This window comes from Branchiostoma lanceolatum, chromosome 14 (genome assembly GCF_035083965.1).
Source record: "Branchiostoma lanceolatum isolate klBraLanc5 chromosome 14, klBraLanc5.hap2, whole genome shotgun sequence".
Lineage (NCBI taxonomy): Eukaryota > Metazoa > Chordata > Leptocardii > Amphioxiformes > Branchiostomatidae > Branchiostoma > Branchiostoma lanceolatum.
The window spans coordinates 5,948,241-5,962,302 of NC_089735.1; the positions used below are offsets into that span (position 1 = coordinate 5,948,241).

The 14,062-nt window shown below is 42.8% G+C and overlaps 1 protein-coding gene across 4 annotated transcripts in view; it reads right to left on the reverse strand.

Moving 5' to 3' along the window:
- The window catches only part of LOC136448284 (zinc finger CCHC domain-containing protein 7-like), a 62,934-nt gene extending 49,240 nt beyond the window's left edge, over positions 1 to 13,694 (reverse strand). Inside the window, exons 1-3 of one of the 4 annotated variants that reach the window (XM_066447646.1) lie at positions 13,546 to 13,694; positions 12,968 to 13,102; positions 5,246 to 5,930 (exon numbers count right to left, since the gene is read on the reverse strand). In XM_066447646.1, coding sequence (XP_066303743.1) covers positions 5,246 to 5,903 — 658 coding nt within the window. In that variant the 5' untranslated portion in view covers positions 5,904 to 5,930; positions 12,968 to 13,102; positions 13,546 to 13,694. Of the gene's footprint in view, positions 1 to 5,245; positions 5,931 to 12,967; positions 13,103 to 13,518 lie in introns of all 4 variants that reach the window. The other 3 variants (XM_066447642.1, XM_066447643.1, XM_066447645.1) reach the window with 3 other exon arrangements.
- Between the last annotated feature and the right edge of the window lie 368 nt (positions 13,695 to 14,062).

Sequence of the window (14,062 nt, forward strand, 5' to 3'; positions counted from 1 at the left end):
GTTGATTAATCCTTGTCGAGAGGACGTCCAACACAGCTGATTTCCTCTTTTGAATTTGTCACTTCGCGTTCAGTTTGTCTATTCATGACGAGTATAGAAAAGGGAATAAAGCCAGTTGATCCTTTGAAATATGTGATTTACATCATACAGGTTTTTGGTTTGAATGTCAAAAGCATGGCTGAGGTACTTTTATGGTGCTGGATGACGATCAGTGATGTTTGACATCTTCTTGCTTGCCATTTCTAATAGAATGTTATCTATGTATCAGTGAATGCCATACTTTGTACCTTTTACAATTGTTGTGCAATAAAGTTATTATTATATTTCTTTCCTTCAGAAATATGTTCCTTCAGATCCTTGTAGTGCCTAGTGGCACAAGGGCACTGCAAAGTTTCCTTGCTGTTTCAGTAGCAGGGTATATTTTACAGGGAGGGGTTGCTATCTCTTCCCCTTTAACATGCTCAAAGCACCTCCTGAAACACGGAACCCTCATTTTATGCCCTTCCGAAAGATGGGTGCAACCCCAACTGAGATGCCCTTCCCAGGATTGGACCGGGGTCTCTCAGTAACCTAGTAAATTGGAACCAGGAGTTCGACTGTGAGGCTGCAACCAATCGAGCTACAGGGACATCTCCTATTTTCTGTGCGTGATGAGAGGCAGAATTTTTTTTTTTCAAAAAGTCAAGCAAAACTTACTTCACCATCCATATCTCACTAAACCAGGAAATCATATTTTTTGGGCTTTTTGCATGGGAAATAGCCTTATTTGTTTGCAGTTCAAACCCCACTGCTTGCGGAAAACCAAACATACGCCTTTCTTTAACTTCTGTACACTTCTGTCTCTATACAAGACCATCCAAGGCACCTGTGATGGATACAATAGACCTGTGCGGCGGCGGCGGCGGAATTGGTGTCAGGCGGCCCATGTATCTATGCCACGGCAGAAATTAATACAAATTCCCCTTTTCACCTTGCCTTTGTGTGGTTAAGCTTACCCTCACAAATTTCCCGTGAAGCGATCTCAATGTGAGGACTTTTGATAAGCTCGACCTGCCAATGGTTAAAATTCCCCACATAATTCACCATTTGCCAGCCCCTATCTCCCTGCCATCCCTTTCTCCAAACCATTGTCCACCCCGGTCGTTACGGATTGGAAATAAAATATAACAGAAATGCAGTTTGTAATAGGCAATCTTCGATTTTAGATTACATGGCTGAGCTAGGAACGACTTCCAATAACAAAGATGGCATTCTCACTCAGCGTAGGTTTAATAGCTTTGCACCTTCCGCCGGTGTTGAAGGGAGGAAATGTCGTCGGAAACGTAACTGGCAATTGCCTCTTCCTCCTTTCCAGTATGAAAGGGGTAATTATGGGCTTCCTTTTCCCGCGACCATTCGGCTTGGGTTGCGAGGTCTCCCCAGTCCACTGAGCTGTGTAACAAAACAATACACACCTCCCTCCCATCCCCACTCCATAACCAGCCCTATCACAGGACCCTAATCCATCATAACCACACATTCACCCAAATTATAATAGCCTCCGTTATAAAAATTCATATCAGTGCCCCATGAATCAGGAGGGGGGGGCCATTCTCGGCCCGAACCGTGTACTCACTTAACGTGCCCGTTATTACACCCCAGTAAAGATCCCGCGTAGAATTCCCTGGATGCTACCGCCCGCGCCGCGGCCAATGGAGACAGCAGCCAATCCATTAAAAAGTAATGAGAATCCCGAGTCGGTAATCCCAAGCGGGAGGGGGCCATACATCACGGAGGAAGCCCAGAGAGCCCCAGTAACTGGCCCGATCCAACTCTATTAGCCCCCTTAAATTAAGACAAACACCCAGGAGTTTTTGCCAATTTATTACTGGCCCATGGATGTGATCTGAAGAAATTGCCCTCATAATATCCACACTATAGAACCGATATTGCATATGAATGCACGGGCAGCCGATGGCCATGCCAGGATGGCCCGGGTCGGCTTGGTTAATGAAGGTGCCAAAATGGATTTTGGACTTCATCGAAGATCTTAAAATGGATGGAAGCAGCAAGGTATGAAATGAATACAAAATTAGATTATGGTCATTATTACAAAGTTACTTAACATCAGTCGCTCCTCCTTTAATCATTCTACATTCAACTTGGCATGCCTCTAGACAGACAAATCTTGAATTACTAGTCCAGGAGATAGCACATTACCTCTGGCAGAGAGGTAGCCAAAACATTATGATAGAGCGGAAAAGAAATATGACAAATGAGATGCCATGTCAGGGTGTCATCACGCCCATTCACAGCTGCCCTGCTCCGTGCCCGTTAAGACATGCTCAAACGTGGGAAATGGCCCTTAATTCCCCACAATATGCAGGAATCCGCGGCATCTGGCCATTTCTTTAGCGGCGGTAATCCCCATTTTAAAGTTGCTGTCCCGCCGAATGAGATCCGACACTCCTGCGGAATGGATGGAGGCAATTTCTGCCGGCAGTGATTCACCCTTTCTGGCCAAATGTAGGGTGGCGAGCCGGAAAAACGCTATGACGGCTTCCCTCGTATCGGGCCCCCATTAAACACGAAAACGGCAATGAACTAATGCTGAGACAGTATCAGCTACTTCCTTGCCTCATTACCTTGCTCTATATTCCGCAACCTAAGAAAAATGACTTTGGAGCGAACGTTACCGGCAGCACGGAAACTTTTCCTTGAAGTTTTGCCGAGAAAGCAAAGCCTGAACACGGTTGGTCAGTAACAATCCCACCACTGGGGAAATTCAAATTCTTAAATTGCTAAAATTTGCTCAAATTGGTTCCTTTTCGGGCAAGCTGGGTCACTTCTCCGAGCGTTGCTCCCCCATGCCAGTGCAAATAAAATCGATGCTACCAACTGGGGCGATGCCGCATGCTATAATTACCTCCTATAATTTTTTCGAGATCATTACCCAGCAAAAACCTGATCATGGCTCTCGGTAATGACGGTAATCATTCAAAATTATTTCACAGGCCAGCTCACTAATATATAGCCTATTCATTTTTGTAATTATTCTGGGCATGGGCGAGTGACACTGACGCCTAGGGTCTGCAAGGCCAAGCCAAGTTCTATACATTCCTCTTGGCCTTTCGACTTTTCCGTTTTCTCGTCGCCGCGCCGTTTGATCGGGGTGAGTGCGGAGTCAGGCTGGCCGCGGGAACACCTGCACCAGGGTCATAAAGAGCACAAAAGTGCAATTCTTTGTGCGCTGGATATCGATGCACCTTTTGATAACTTTGCCAAAACCCATCTTTATCATAATTCCGCCTTTCCTTTAAATGCGACACAGGTAGAAAGGTGCGACAAATCATCAAAAAATAATCTGTCAGGGTTATCATGACTTTAGTCAACCCTTTGACGTCTCCGGTGCCCTTTGCCGCTATTCATGTCTGCTGAAAGCACCTTTGAGGAAAGCCATCAACTGTAGAGTCACGAACACTACTTAAAGTCCCATGAAGTTTTACAACGTAATCAAACCTGAAACTTTTACTTCTTCACCATCAGCAAAGCTTCATGTCAGACACAGGTGGAGAAGAAGTCAAGAAGAAGTAAAGAAGTAAAGAAAGTAACAAAAATAAATCAGAAAAATTGTGATTTGGCCCTATAATTCTAACTTTTCAACGACAAAAAAATTTAAAAACTTAAAAGAAGTTGGTTTCCAAAGTTGGTGTTACCTAAATATCAAGTTATTATATTGGCTCTAGTTTAGGCCGAAATCTTAAGTAATCAAAAGTTTCATAATACATTATGAAAACTTCATGTTAGATAATGTTTTATTATGTAGACCTTCAAATGTTGTCTTCCATTTGTCTAAACACTACGTAAGGATCTTAAAACAAAGGAACAATTATTGTTTGCATCATATTCTGAACACTATGCTGCCCCACACTTTTGCATTAAAAAAATTCAGATTTATACCAATACCTTTATTTGAAACATGCTAGAAATTTCACCTGACAAATAAATTTTTTCAAGAATCTGAATCCTCCACAGCCTCCTCTATGACCATGCTGAGACAAATATGGTATGTTGACACAGTGTTTACATGCTACATTAACCTGTTTGTTTATTCTGTACGCTTCAGGAAGGATTCCGGCCACAATCGTGCATCCTATTGAGATCTAATGAACTCTGTGCCAAGCCTGATCGGGCGTCAGAACACTCTTCAAAGTGAGCTCAGCTGTAGACAGGTTTCACCCACACTATTTCCAGGGGTACGAAAAAAAGCACATAAATCTGAGACTGGGAAACAACCCAAAAAAGTTATGGGCGTCTGGTGGACTATCGCATCAGTCTCCAAACGCCAAACAATGCCATAACTCACAATGAAATTTGATAGTGTAAAAATGTTAATTTCCAAACCTAATTTTTGGGCAATTTAAAGGTAAGTAGTCTATGAAAAGTTGGATAAAATGATTAGTGAAGCTACATAAATTCTACGAGGAAGATTCACGAGAAATATCTCCACTTATGCGTGGCGGCGCTGCGGAGATGGGTAGTAAAGCGGCCGAATTTCCAATATCCATAAAGCCATCAAAATTTGCATCTAGATTGGTTTCTGGGAAAAATAATGTATGGAGCTGATGAGTTTATATATGTAATTTCCACTAAGTTTTAACCATAATCTTAAGTAAATCATATCTATGATTTGAAGTAAATCACACCAATTATGAACACTCCATCATAGCACTGGCTAGAGATAATGTCATTTTCAACATCACTGGCCATGCGTACAATGAGGTGATTACGGCGTTCCCCGCGCGGCAAACTTGCGATAACTTCCTGTAGAACTCACTGCATCTGCTGCATTGCTGGCCACGGCCGAAACCCGCGTTATGAATATACATATCTGGCCCATCTATCTTTGTCAACGTGCTGAAAGTTGATTAAAACCTCACCATCTTTCATGGCCCTCCGATCACAGGACCAGACGGTTGAAATTCTCCCAAGTAATTACCAGGCAGACTTTAACTTTCACTTTACTTGTAGGCTGCTCTATATTCCATGTGCATATACATATATAATATATATATATAAATATGGCTATCGTCAAGGTCTGGTTCAATGTCACCATCATAAAAGGACATATCAGTTGAACATTTCAAACAAACAGGTGCACCCCTTATTATTCGTACTTATTAGGTGTGAACAGGGCAACTGAACTTAAGTGTCTTCAATATTGCCGATTGCGGTCTCTCCAACCCGCGTCTTGGACTGTACATACCTGTCTTGTTCTCCTCGGCAAGGATTGGATCCCCTGGTGACAGTCCCGAAACCCCCGCCTTTTTTCCCACGACATTGATCTCGAGGAGTTCATCGCCTGTAATCGTTCGCCCGTCCAGTATTTGGTAATTGGAGATGCTGCTCCCATCTGAGTCATGTTCGCCGTCTAAGTCTGTTGCCACAACAGACCGGACCGTCTTCAGAAGCCGCCTTTCTGCTTTGCTACGCTTGGCCTTGCCAGACCTTTCTGTCCTCCCCACCCCCTCCTCTTCCCTGCTCCCTGACAGCCCTCCCTGTGTGCGTGCGGGGAGGTGGGCAGTGTGGGCTCGGTGCTTGGGTGTGACAGCCAGGACATGGCTCGCCTCCCTATCTCCATCCCCATCACCTTCCCTGCTGCCTACAGTGTGCATCCGTCCCTCTGTTCCACCCTGATTCTGCTCCCCACATCCTCGTTCCACTTTATTATCCCGTCCATCATGGCCTTTGTCTCCTTCATTACCCCCCTTTTCCACAACATCCACACAATCAAGTGTGCTCAAGTCTTCTGCATAGTGAACCTGGGCATAAAGCTCTGCTTCTGTTTCACTGTCTATTCCTTCATCTTCACTGCTAGAAGTGTTTTGGTACGGGTAGTCTTCCTGAGGGTAGTCTTGGTACATGGTGGCTGGTTGATTGTACTTTCATTCCTGAAACATACAAAAAATCTGATCACTACTCAAACTATACAGAAAGTAATGACAAAATAGGACTCACATGATTTGATCTCTCTTTAGAAAAAAGGAATATCAAAGTGTTATCATGTGTTTCTTAAATAATCTGACAGTTGTCTGCTGCAAAAAAAACAACATTTTTCATAGTTCTTTCTTGTTGGCAACATATCAAAGAAAAGAATAACTTGCAAAAGGATAAAGAATGCTTATATATGAGAATGACTTGTTGTTTTTAATTTGTTCAAGTCCCCGTATAATCAAGGTTCCAGTGTTACTACATGTTGTTGTCAAAACAGAGAAGTCAAGAATCTATCTCATGATTCCCCTGTTCACTACAACAACTAAGACCAGATTATCTGAAGCACAGACACAGAATTGGTTGTTAGGTGTTGGCTTTACCTGGACAACACACTTATCTAAATAACCTGGTCAGGCAAGAATCTAGAGTGGACAGGGTCTGTGCCTTTGAAGGTATATCACATTACACCTGTGTAAGAGAGGGTTGAGTGTTGCTCTTGGTTTCTGGCCACCAACAAAAACTTCCGACAGCCCCCTTCCCATCTCCCCTATCACACCTTGATAGATTAAACATAAACAAGATAAACAGCACAGGCCATTTTGAGCACACATCCCAGCATAGATAGCCTTGCCGATCGGAAGTGGGCCATTCATCACATTCTACTTGGCGAGATAAAGTCAGACGTTGGACACAAATTTATGCCAGACAAAAAACGGGAAATTAAAACTGGATACGATCACATAGCCGGTCCTGACAGACTTCTTTGGAGTTCTGAAATCGTAAAACGGTATTATGTATGAGAATGTTATCTCATCTATTCCTTTAATATTGGGGTCTTTCACATTTACCTAGCAAGAAGTACACAGACTATTAGATAAATTTTGTAGAATCCCTTGTCATTTTGTGGCTGTATCTGGGATTATAGACCAGTGGGGTGTCCCCCTTACTCCAGACACAATAAGACCACTTGGTAACAACATCCAACCACCAAAGGGGTCACAGGGTCAAACAAGCTCACCTTGATCACCAAAGATCAAACAACTTTCTGCCTTTGTACAGAGTAAGTGTGAGTAGTATCTGGTGTCCCTGGCAAGTCACATCAAAGGGAGGCCGTTGAAATTACGCTTCGACCTGTAAGAATAGTCCTGCCTCCACAAAAGGTACTGTGTTTGCTGTTAGCGTTAAGTTAAGTTCAGTTTGCTTTCTAATTGCATTGACCTTAACGACGTGCTCCTTAACTCTGTTAGCACAAGAGACAATGGTGCAAACTTTACATAATATTCTAATATCCAATCTTCAAACAGCACAAAAAGGACAGAATGATACATGTATATGTAAACCAATGAAAGATCCTGTTTTTTCTGCACTAAAGCAAAGGGAATTTCCTTTGATGCAGACTCATTAAAGAATTATAGGATGAGGGGAAAGCTAAAATACTGCTGTTTCTGCCTCACACACTGAGAATTAAGAAAATGACAAAAGTGCCTGATGGCCTGCATAGAAGTAGCTTTATCAAAAACAAGTCTGAAAAAAAGATCATAATTGAAAAGTAACCAAAAAAAAGAGCTACTTCCCTATTCTTCTTATTCTTTCTCATTCCAAATCAGAGTCTAAAAGTAAACTGGAGTCATTTTGTATCTTGGTTTGATAAGTTAGCAGACAATTTTAAGTCTAGAAAAGTAAGTTCTAACAGGTGTGTGTTAGCTGCTGGGGGTAAGAAAAATCTGTCTGAGGTTTCTGAATAAAAAATTGGGGGTAATGTCTGATGGGCCCATAGATAAAAATATGAAATTGAGGTATAAATGACAAATGGCACATAAATCTGTATGGTGTCTATTTCTCCTGGACATTATGATGACGGAGTAAAAGCCAAAATGAATTGCGGGTACCCTATAATGATAATTGACCATCTGGTGAGTTAGCATGAGGTGGAGCTCCCGACAAGGTTCAAGTCACAGCGATCATAACCTCTTGATTACATATCTGATATGGTCATTTGGAGAAGACATTTGGATCATGATTCTCAGTGTAAAATCATTTCCCATACCTGCGCTGTGCAGAGGAGGGTAGCAAAGTAATGAATAAATTCTTAAAAAATTATGATTATCTGGCAATTGGGCTTTATGGCTGTAAATTGTGGCAACAAAATGTCAAAAATCAGCCTACTCTGCTGGCTTTTGATTAGACCGGGGACTAAAAGCTAAAGGGGTGAAGGGTTAGCACAAGGGACCCCCACAGGTAGAGAGGTGCACATTTGATACAGTGTTGCCAAACAGGTGGCACTTACAGGTGCATTTCAAGACCATGTGTACGCAGGTGGACAGATGCGAAAGAATTAGCCCTGCATGCATACTTACAAGGACAGGTGTAAATGGAACTAATTGAGCCAATATCCACAGGTGTGGTATAGGAAGGCTTTATCTGCACACCATAGCAAGAATTAAGTCGGTCAAAGGCACATGTGGATAAGTTTATGTGTATTCTATTCTATGATCAGTGGTAAAAATACTGGTTGGTAGTAAAATGCAAAACTGAGCAGAATGGTACTAGCCACATATAAGGAAGTACATAATAACGGTTTGGCTTCAACTAATTTAAGCATAAATGAATCTTTGTTTTATTCATTTGTTTGTTTGTTTGTTTGTTTGTTTATATTGCATACCTGGTAAACTGCCTCATAGTGTAACACGTTTGTACTGAAAAGTACAAGCTGCATATCTGGACAGATTTATTTGATCAACTCACACCAGGATGGACTCCTAATCTTTTCGATAATTGTGGTGGGTTCTTGAACGACCTTGAGGTGTGCCTTTCCTCAAAACACAAGACCTCCATTTTACCTCGTATCCAAGGGACCCTCGCCAAAGCAAAATGTTCATTTACACCTGCGTCGAGTGAGGGCACAACATAGGCACCTGTCAGGAATTCGAACTCGGTACCTCCAGGTTTTGAGTCGACAACCCTAACCACTAGGCCACCATACCACCCCACATGGTACAGGAATGTTCTATAATGGCATAACCGGGTATAGTTGTGCGGTGGGTAGAGCCTGTAATAAAAGTTGGTGTGCTGTGTGACCAAAGCTCCAGTAACTTGCACCGTGGACGCATGGTTGTGAGGATCACCATCATCTCTTACAACCTTTTTAAGGTCGTAAATGCAAGGAAAATTAACAGGTGAAGGAGATGACCATCATACAGAAGCTTTCTTCAAAGCTGTAAGACTCTTGCTTCTCACTGCGGAAGACGAGACAAAGATAGAACCTCTAGCAACGCTTCAGGCCAGAGCCCGCCGTTCGCGTTTGCGAGGAACCAGTCCAATCCGGCTCGATCGATCGTGCACCTGCGGCACATGGACCGGGCCTGATAGAGGTCATAGGCCACATAACAGATTATTTCCTGTTCATCCCTGTCAGAGCGGAGGGGGAACAGATGCCGTGCCATGCCCCACGGACAAAGGACACATCGGTCACTGACTAAGAAGGAAAATGTTTATCAAAAACGATAAAATTGAATTCACGGTCTTAAGTTGATGGGACATGGTTCTTGAGGTTGCGCTGCAGTGGGTGGACACAAGGGCAATCGGTCACCATCTGTGACACTGGGTACATTTTGTAGCCTCAGCAAGCAAATGCCTTTACCCAATGGGCCATGGTACCTATGCCACTAGTTTGGTGCTTGTCCTATTGCCTGGACAACTAGTTGTGAAGCACAGGATGCGTTAATAAATATCGGAGATGTAAAATCTATCACCAGTTAAACACTTTTTACCTGCTAGTACAACATCAGTTTTTTTTAATCTTTGTGTATTCTCTAATGACCAAATAAAGGTTTAAGAATAGTTCAAGACATAAATTTCCTACTTTAGCCAAACCATACATTTAAACCACTAAACATGGCTAAAAGCCAATGATCAAACTCAAGTCTACAGTTTCCGGACATCTAAAATTGCCAGGGAGGAACTTTTCCTGCCTGGTGAAGAAATTGTATCATTGGAACAGATGTGGAACGCATTATCCAATGAGCATGATGACACCTTGTCCACTGAACGATGATGGTTTCTTGGCTTGAAATGGCCGAGGGCAATCTCCATGGAAAATTGGATGGCTCTGGATCAACACCACAGGCAAACGAGTGACCACTGCTCCCCGTCATTGAGCAGTGATTGGAGTACAGAACGCATTTGTCATCGCGGCCATGGGAGCCTGACCGCTAAACGCTGACAGTTCCGTAGCGGCGAATTTTCAAATTGTCAAATTTCACACCTACGTGTACGAGAAGATGCTTGGCTGAGGTAGACTCCTGAAAACAGGTGCATCTGATGACAGCACATGTCCTGTTTAGGAAAGAAAAACTTTCAGAATTTCTTTGTACCATCCATACGAAGATGTAATCTCGACTTTACAAAAGCTTCTTGCATTCTATGGAAAATGTGTGTGGAGAGAAACTACAGCAAAGGCACATGCCCACTTCCTCCTACTAGTAATACGTTTTTTTTACCAAAAATACAAAAGCTTCCTCATCAGATAGGGAAGAGTTCTAGATCTATCCCTGAAGAAGGGGATGCAAGGAAGCATTTTCTTTAACATTTTAGTTTTTACTCAAAGGCTGGGCTCAGGCCTGATACCAACTTCCATTTACAGGAGGGCAGGAAGGCATGTAATAGCTTGGCACTTCCATGGACACACATGACCTTTCAGCTCCCAGCCAATCGTGGTCAGCATATTTTTGTGTCCTCCGTGGTCAGGTCACTGGTTACAAGGTGAAGGGAGACCCGGGCATCAGCTCAGAGCATCCAAAAACAGCTTCTCTGATAACCTGAGGTGGAAGGAATGCTACTGATCTGGAAAAAGGAGAACTCAGCAAGACTAGAAGTTTGAGTGGTTTGAGTTAGCCTGGGTACCATCCTGGCTAAAGTTTGTGTTTGCTCTCGTACTGGCTAGCCACCAGAGATGGCATCAAGGCAAGGTGAGAAAGCAATATGAGGAAACAAGAAAAGATCAATGGTCAGGGAGAATCCAGGAATGATGAGTCTCACACCATGGTCAACACAGACTGTGGTGCGAAAATGTAAATATCAATACAGTCAAACCTGCCCAAGGCGACCACCCGGCGGACCGAGCAAAAACGGTCGCGATGGACAGGTGGTCGCCATGAAGAGGATTCCACTCACATGTTTCCAGGGCGAGGTTTTCAAATACAGTACGTAAATGGATGGAAATTATGTGAATTTAGATAGTATGACTCCCACCAGGTTCAATTTTCATTGACAGAAAGATCCTACAAAAAATTTGTTTTCCGTTATCGTTGTAATAATTGTATACCGCTACATCGTGTACAAATTTTCGTTATAATTTTGACTACAAAACAATGGTTGCCTCGACAATATCTCCCGCATTCACACGTTACACACACGCACATCATCGAAGTTTTAAGGCCTAAAACACATCCCGAGATAACACCTGCTGGCCCCAGCCTTTTTTGGGGGCGCCGACCGCTGGATAAAGGGGTCAAAAAGTTTTCGATCTGACAACTAAAGATGAAAACGGAACGGTGTGATTTCGTCGCGCCGCCAAGCTCTGTGCGACCGCATGGAAAGGTAAGTCAGTGCAGCAGAACGCACAGCGTCCAATAAAGGTTTGTGAGATTCATGGAAATAAAAAGAAAATAAGAATATCAATTTTCATCAATAACTAGAGTATTCGCAAATGTTCTTACACAAAAGCATTGTGTTTTAGAAAGGTCAGCGGTACGTCAAATCCGAGCCGTGCCAAATCCAAGATGGCGTCGGGACCAACAATGGGACCAAGGAACAACATTTCTCGCCCGATGTTTTGCCCGCCGCGAAGTCATTTTTCGGTGGAATTTAGTATGACACAGTGACATTTTTGTTGAAAATACAAAAATAGATAGTAATTTCTGTAAAATCTGACTTTTTGACGCCATGCACTACGTATTCGTTTTGAAAATTGAGTTTAAACCGAACTGAGTTTGCGGTAAACTATAAGATTACGATAGGCACAACAACATCACAAACATTTGTCTTTTTACAATGTTTATAGGGGGAACGTTTTATCAAAACACTTCATGGAGGAATCGATGCTATAACATTGCTATTCCATATATTTTTGTCCTTATTTTTGTCCTTCAAAGTCTTGAAAACATTTCCGTAAAATCCGACAGCAAAATGATCCGATGTCACCGCACGCTTGAAAATTAGGCGGCCGCCATGGGCAGGAATTGTGCTCTGTGCGGTCCCAATTCGTGGCGGTCGCGGTCGCGTTGGACAGGTGGTCGCCTTGGGCAGGCAGCTTAATGCTTGTGCCTATGGAGAAAATTTTCGGGACCGAGAAAAAGCGGTCGCCATGGCCAGGTGGTCGCGTTGAAAAGGTGGTCGCCTAGGCAGGTTTGACTGTATGTCCATTATTTCATATCATTAAAGATTCCACATTGGCTGAGAGGATGAAAGCAGAAGGACAGCGACATCCTTTTATTTGTCCAAACTGATTTATGTCGGAATTAAATCTTCTTTGATTAGACAAATGGTTATACAAATGAGAGGGGATTTCTAACTCAAAATAAGTTCTGCTGTAATTGTGCTGCTGTAGCAATGCACAAACAGGTTTGATCTACCACTACAATTGACTTTAATGTGGTGTCTTTCAGTTTGTAAAGTTCAAGGACCTTTGGAAGTTCTATGGGCCACAACTTTCAAATCTCATATTTTCTGTGATCATAAAAGTCTACAATGTCATTTTTAAATATAAAGAAAACAGAAGCCAGTGACAACAACAACATATCTGAACAGTATCTAGTTGCCAATAAGCCAAAAATATCTTGATCACTCTAACATGCCTTTAAATGTTCTGGTTAAAGATGTCCACCTTACATCTGCTTGGATAAGTCCTACAAGTGATGCATGCCTAAGGCCTCAATTCCAAGTTCCAGTCCAGTAGTCCGCACGCGCCCCTATTGTCTCCTGTGTTCGAACTCACCTGAGTGGAACAAAACACTCGCGGCGACCAGCCGGCCGGAACGTACGACCTCAGCTCAGTTCACGAGACGTCCCGCTCACCCTCTCCGTTTGAAAACGTCTTATATGTATGAAGTTATAGTGGAGTACGATGTAGCTAGAAGATAAAAACAGAGTAATCAGAGATAGACATAACGCCTTCCACGCAACGTATATAAACATAATTTTTGTAGGTCATACCTTGATACACACAGACGCACCAAACACCAAATTTCGGTCCGTTATAGGTGAAGCACAACATTTTCATAACCTTCAAATATTGTACGAACACAGGACTGTTTACGATCACGTTCTGATCACGAATAAACATGAAAATCTCAAAATTCGTCTGCGAAAAAGTATGCCCCCCTCCCCCATCGCATGCACACACATGCACGTGCTCCCATGTTGCCTTATTTTGTAGAGTTACATTCGTTTAGAACTATGTTGAACAAATCATTTGTAATTCGTACGATATGATTGTTTGTTCCGATCTTTTCACAATCCCAAAGACCTCCTGAGAAAACAACTTACGAGTTGTAAAACAAAACCAAAACTTACTCGTCTGCTTCAGAACCGGAACAGGTAAAGTGCGCATGTGCAAGGTCACGCAGAGGTCTCTGGGTAGTTCAATGACCTTATCTCCAAGCAGATGTAAGGTAGGGTAGAGTCTTCGTTCAGGTAGGGCAATGACATTATATATAATATCCTTGGGTAGGGCTTGTGTTTTTCTGCACCTGTCTTTCTGCGATACCGGTAGATGGAGGAGTGGCAAAGGGATAAAAGCGCAGACCATAAAGAAGGCGTCCAAAATGCCACAAAACCCGCGCCAAAAACGTGACGGACCCTATATGCCTATAGGCTATACACACTGTACCGCGTCTTACTGTAATAAGTGTAAGTGGTTACCAGAGGTGAAGATAGAAAGATTTGACGGAGGGGCCCCAAATTCGTCACTTTTTTTATAAACCTTTTTTTTTTCTATCAAAGGCCAATTTGAAGAGCCAAGAGATGTTTGGGGGTTATATAATAAGTTTCGTTGTTATCGACGTCTAATGTCATCCCAGAATTAATTACA